The sequence below is a fragment of the Ursus maritimus genome, assembly GCF_017311325.1.
Source record: "Ursus maritimus isolate PB19 chromosome X unlocalized genomic scaffold, ASM1731132v1 scaffold_X1, whole genome shotgun sequence".
In the NCBI taxonomy this organism is placed as follows: domain Eukaryota; kingdom Metazoa; phylum Chordata; class Mammalia; order Carnivora; family Ursidae; genus Ursus; species Ursus maritimus.
The window spans coordinates 77,077,450-77,083,695 of record NW_024423319.1 but is presented as its reverse complement, the minus strand read 5'-3'; the positions used below and the strand labels follow the sequence as shown (position 1 = coordinate 77,083,695).

Sequence of the window (6,246 nt, the reverse complement as noted above, 5' to 3'; positions counted from 1 at the left end):
TATTTAGTTGGCAATTTTTACATCTATGTTCATCAGGGATATTGACCTGTAGTTCTCTTTTTATTGATGTCTTTATATGGTTTTGCTATCAGGGTAATACTGGCCTCATAGAATGAATTTAGAAGTTTTTCTTCTTTTTCTATTTTTTGGAATACTGTGAACCATAGGCATTAACTTTTCTTTAAATGTTTAGTGGAATTCACCTAAGGTAATTTTTTAGAGGAATTTTAGAGGTAATTGTTTAGAGGGATTTGCCAGTGAAGCCATCTGGCCCTGGACTTTTGTTTATTTCTGATTCCATTTCTTTCCTGGTTATCAGGCTGTTCAAGGTTTCTATTTCTTCCTGTTTCAGTTTTGGTAGTTTATATGTTTCTAGGAATTTATCCATTTCTTCTGCGTTGTCATTTTCATAATACTCTTTTATGATTGTATGGTTGGTTGTTTTTTCTCCTCTTTCATTTATGATTTTATTTATTTTGGTCCTTTCTCTTTTTTTCGTGATAAGTCTGGCTTAAAGGTTTATCAATTTTATTAACTTTTTCAAAGAACCAGCTACTGGTTTCATTGATCTGTTCTGTTGTTTTTTATATGTCTTTATCATTTATTTCTGCTCTAATTTTTATTTTTTCCTTCCTTCTGCTGGCTTAGGTTTTGTTTCGTTGTTCTTTTTATACCTCCTTTAGGTGTAGGGTTAGCTTGTTTATTTGAGATTTTTCTTGCTTCTTGAGGTAGGCTTGTAATGCTATAAACTTCCCTCTTAGAACTGGTTTTGCTGCATCCCAGAGGATCTGGACCATTGTGTTTTCATTTTTATTTGTTTCCATGTACTTTTTAATTTTTTCTTTGATTTCTTGGTTGACTCATTCAGTGTTTAGTAGTGTGTCATTTAACCTCCATGTATTTGTGGTCTTTCCCATTTTTTTCTTGTGGTTGACTTCTAGTTTCATAGCATTGTGGTCAGAAAATACACACGGTGTGATTTCTATATTCTTGAATTTGTTGAGGTTTGTTTTGTGGGCTAATATGTGATATCTTCTGGAGATTGTTCTGTGTGCACTTGAGAAGAATGTGTATTCTGTTGTTTTAGGATGGAATGTTTTGAATATATCTATTAAATCCATCTGTTACATTAGGTCTTTGAAAGCCATTGTTCCCTTGTTGATTTTCTGTTTAGATGATCTGTCCATTGATGTAAGTGTGATATAAAATCCCCTACTATTATTGTATTATTATTGATTAGTTCCTTTATGTTTGTTATTAACTGCTTTATGCATTTGGGTGCTTCTAGCTTGGGAGTCATGTACTAGTTAGCATGCCAGAGTTTTGTTCATTATAGGAATTAACCAGGCAAATTACTCCACTGAATAAGAACAGCCATGCACCACCATGCACAGAATTGGGAAAGAGCTTTCAGTGTCAATCCTGTCCATGTCCAGGCTGGGTGAGGTTTCCAGTGTTGAGTCAAATTAAGCCATAGGCTCCAGGATGGGTGGTGCCCTTCCATCAATTCCTTTAAATTGCAGCTTTGTAACCTCTGAAACCCAAAGATTCCCTTTGGAACCCAAGGACTTTGGTTTCCTGGAAGCTGCCTCACAGTTCATGATTATAATATGCTGCTGCATCATCAGTCAGCATCATTTGTAGTTGAAACTACAATGGTATCTGATCGTATTTGAACCTCCAGCATTCATTCTTAATTAATGAAAACATTCTTGGCAAATATTTTCACTCTTGTGTGTCTCGGCCAGTCTAAGAATTAGACCTGTAGCAGTGCAATGTGAATGCCCCTGACCGTTCTTCCTAATCCTGCCCTCAGTTTTGAAAACCAACAAAATAGAACCACAGTCTTATTCCATAATTACTAGCTACCTATCCACGCAGCTATGGAAAAAATCCTGCTTTATGCTTTATGGTCCTGCTTTGAACACTGTTTCAAAGTAAACACTTCAGGCCCCATGGGACAGTCAGCTAGGAGCATGGAGAGGATACTGATAAGAAAGAGGTGGGGACAGGCGGGGGCTTGCTTCACTGCATAATTAAGATTTTTAAATGTAATACCAAAGTTACATAATGAAGTTATAGCCTTCATTAAAATCAATACATTAGGTCCTTGTGAAGAACAGCTAAAAATTTTATATTTTTCCTTTTTAATTAGTACTTATTTAACCAAAAACATGCTGTGAAATATTGAAATAAGATGAACATTTAATGATTAAAATAAGTGAGGAAGAACAACACTGAACCAAAATAGATAATACTTTAATGCTCTAATAAAATTATAACCAAACACTACTATTGGTTATCCATAGGGATGTTGAAATTATGCAGAACATTGACATGATATGGGAAAGAAGAGACATTAAGCCAGGTGCCAAGTCTACCCTGAAAATCAGGGTGACCAGGAGACTGACAGAGGTCTGCCTTGAGGAGTAGGTAGAAGAGGGTGATATGACTACATTGCATATTTAAAGGCATTGCTCTTTTTCGTAGGTGATTTCTCACTATCAGTGTAAAGAGCAGCGTGATGCCCACAGATTTGAGAAAATCAGCAACATTATTAAACAGTTTAAGCTGAGCTGCAGGTAAGAAATCTTATGTGATTTCTTTATGTCTGGAAAGAAATTATCGTTTTTGAGAGGTTCAAATAACTATAGTAGACTGCATTTCTATATTCAGAAAAGTTCATTTAATTGAAAAGAAAGTTAACCTTTAAGGGAGCCTGTAATTGACTGAGGTAAAAGTCATTGTCCTTTAATGCAAACTCAACTGTTAGAGAAGAAGCATGTGAAAAATAACTAAACAGAATACCCTTTCGAGATACTTGATACTATTTAGGAAGAAATAAACAGAAAATGTCCAAGAGAGTTTTGAAAAAGAAGAAAGGAGTATTTACCCTACCAAATAATAAGATTTACTATAAAACTACAGTAATTAAAATAGCGAGGTAATGATTCAGGAATAGTACAGAATAGATTCTAGAAATGCCTAACCATGATGTCTCACCTTTGATAAAATACAGTTTGAATCATAGCATTGTGAATATAGGAAGAAAGAATGGTGGAAAGTTATAATTTAGTAAAGATTTAATCAGCAAAATTCTTATCCTGGTAAAACTTTGATGCCCAGACAATAGGACAGGTATAAGTACAGGTATAAATTTACTCTTTTTATGCCTTAGCACTCTCTGAGACTTACTGGCATGTTTATGCCTACATTTTTAAGAAGAAATAGCAAATGACATGCAAATATAATTATCTTGTTTGTTTTTGAAGAAATGAGATCATTTCTTGAATTTCAATATAACTAACGTTCAAAAAATACAGTTATTAATCACAATGATAGGAAAATTTCAACTTAAGCTTCTTAAATATTAGAGAAATCTTTTGTAACATGATATTTTAACATGGATCTGGGTCTAAGCCCATTTGACAGTCAATATCAAGCCCTAATTCACTTTCTGTCTAAGTCACTTTCCAAAACATACTAAATTTAGCATGAAAGTTTCCTTGGAAGACAAAGTGGGGTTAGTGATTAATTATCTTAATGAAGTGGTGAATCAAGGTATAATGGTATGAAATGTTTAACATAAAAGGTAAGAATGTTTTATATTGATATTATTTTATGTTCTTTACTTCTTTTACTTATTTCTCTTATAGCAAACTAGCTGCTTCTTTTCAGAGCATGGAAGTCAGAAATTCTAACTTTGCTGCTTTCATTGACATCTTTACCTCCAACACTTATGTGATGGTTGTGATGTCCGATCCATCCATTCGTAAGTTTAAACTTAGCTGACATAGGTTTAAAGCCACATTCTTTAAACTAATTGCCCTAGAGGTAGTACTTTATTAGATAATAAAAAAACATTTTGTAGTGGGGATGGTTGTATAGCAGTATGAATATAATTAATGCCACTGACCTGTATATTTTGAAATGTTTAATATGGTAATTTTTTTGTTATGTATTATTTACCACAATAAAAAAGCTATTTTAAAATAGTACTAGTAGTAAGTAGTTTTTTGTTTCATAGACTTATATTTTGAAGCTTAAAAATAATTTAGACTCTAGGGTATTTTGTTTTTACTTCAAGGTATTTCAAAAATGAAGTTACTAAATCTAGGGATTTTAAAGAGAACCCAAATGTATGATTTATGCTTCATATATGAACATTTTTAAAAGACTAATCAAAGTTCTGAACTACTAAATATTGAACCATTTTATATGTCATTGTATATTCCTAAGTACCATATTCCCTTTTGTGTTATGGGTATAAAGGGAGGTATTTGGTACTTCCATGACATAATAGCCATATTTATCATACCCACTGAAATAAAGGTTCTAGCAGTATTTCTTTTTTTTAAGTTCACTTAGCCAAGGTATAGTACATCATTGGTTTTTAATATAATGTTCAATGTTTCGTTAGTTTAATATTTCTAGGATGTTCCCAGAAGTTTAAATTATCTCTGATCCACTCACTTTTCCTACCTTAGGTTAATATTAAAATACAACATAAGATAATGGGTTTTATTCTAAAAGTAAAACAAACTAAAAGATTTTGAAATTTTATTTTGGAAACGTAGTATTTAGAATATAAATAAGTCTACTTATTCAGAAAAATTAAGTCATGGTTAACCTGGGATCTCCTATTCCTATATGTTCTCTGTGACATATGTTGAGAGAGTTTATTTGTTTTTATTAGTCAGACATTACTTTGGCTGCCTGTACTTATTCTGTTGGCTGTCTCCTCCACCCCTACCCTCAGCTTCTGCCGCTACTCTGATCAACATCCGCAATGCCAGAAAACACTTTGAAAAGCTGGAAAGGGTGGATGGACCAAAGCAGTGTCTTCTCATGCGCTAAACATTGCCAAATGTTGTTTCAAAAAATTTTGAAATACTGTTTCTTAATTAATGTTAATGTATTCGTATATGTAGGCTCTGAAATGTGATGCTTACCATTTCTGTATTTCTTTCCTACTCTCTAGTCTTAATGTTTAACCTTGAATGCTATTTACTGAAATAGCCAGTAAGAAGTTAGAAGATGAGCTGTTCATGGACTTGATGTGACATAAAATTATGTGATATGTAAGTTCTGATAACAAGATTCTAATTGTGTGTGTTCTGATAGCCTGGTTCTAATAGTTGTGTATGCCAAAGCCTTTCCCAACATCATCTTGTATTCCTTATCAGATAGCAACCTGTAAGTTTGGAATATTACTGTTTTCTCAGCATGCATTAAAAATATTCCTTAACTTGAAATATAAATAAACTTTGCTGTTAGGGATTTCAGTGTCTGTTTTTCTTTTCCTTGTTTCTTCAACTTTTCCCTAAGAAAGAGTAAATGAATTTCACAGTTATTCTAGGGAGAGGGGTTGTGCTGTTTGGGAAATATTACAGAATAAAGTTGAATGGAAGGATGGAGCCAGATTATAGCCTTAAAGTTAGGTAGAAGAGTTTAGATATAATGTGATAAGAAATAGGAAACCATTATAGGCTTTTGAGAAGGGGAATTACGTGAAAGGAATTTTGAAAGAAAATTAACCTAGACTGTATGGGCTGACTGGTGGTATTTGGGGAAGCTGTGGCAGTAATGTAGGCCTGAGGTGTGTTGAAAATCTCTTCCAGGATGCAACTGGAGAAGGAATGAATAAAAAGTTGAGGGAGAAGAGATAGGGTTTATGAGATCTAAGTCTTCTTTCTCTGTAGTCCAGGAATGGTTAATTTTATATATTCCATCTAATGCATGCCTTGTCCAGTAGTATTAAAATGTTTTTCAGGAAGTTGTGTTTAACTTCATCCCCTAAAGAAAAGATGAAGCATTGTGAACTGGGAGAAATGGAGCTTGACAGCACTAACTAGAATTACTCAATCAAAGCCCTAATTTTTTCAGCTTCCATAGATGTAATAACAGAATACAGAAGCATTTAGGGAATCTATAGCACAGTATATTCATCTCATTTCTTTTGTCTCTGTATCATGAAGAAACTTCCAGACCAACAGAATCTCACCTTTCCCAATCTTGTCATTCCTAGTTGAGAGAAATAGTTTTCACTAAGCAGTGAAGAACATGGTGTTTAGGTAGCCTACATTACATAGATTAAAATTCTCCAGCTTTAAAAGCTCATGGAACTAATTTTATCAACAGTTGTATTAATCCTCTGCAGAATGGGAGTTTTTTAGTAGATGTTCCAGATACTTTATCTTCTTAATATCTAGGAAAATGAAAAAAGCAAATGAACCAGGGGTCTGT

At 33.4% G+C, this 6,246-nt stretch overlaps 1 protein-coding gene across 6 annotated transcripts in view; it reads left to right on the top strand.

The window, feature by feature from the left end:
* Positions 1-5,280, top strand: part of RRAGB (Ras related GTP binding B) — a 50,711-nt gene extending 45,431 nt beyond the window's left edge. For all 6 annotated transcript variants that reach the window (XM_008703180.2, XM_040631146.1, XM_008703182.2 and 3 more), the window contains 3 exons: positions 2,491-2,582; positions 3,657-3,772; positions 4,760-5,280. In XM_008703180.2, the coding sequence (XP_008701402.1) occupies positions 2,491-2,582; positions 3,657-3,772; positions 4,760-4,857 (306 nt within the window). In that variant the 3' untranslated portion in view covers positions 4,858-5,280. The remainder of the gene's footprint in view (positions 1-2,490; positions 2,583-3,656; positions 3,773-4,759) is intronic.
* The last annotated feature ends 966 nt before the right edge of the window (positions 5,281-6,246 follow it).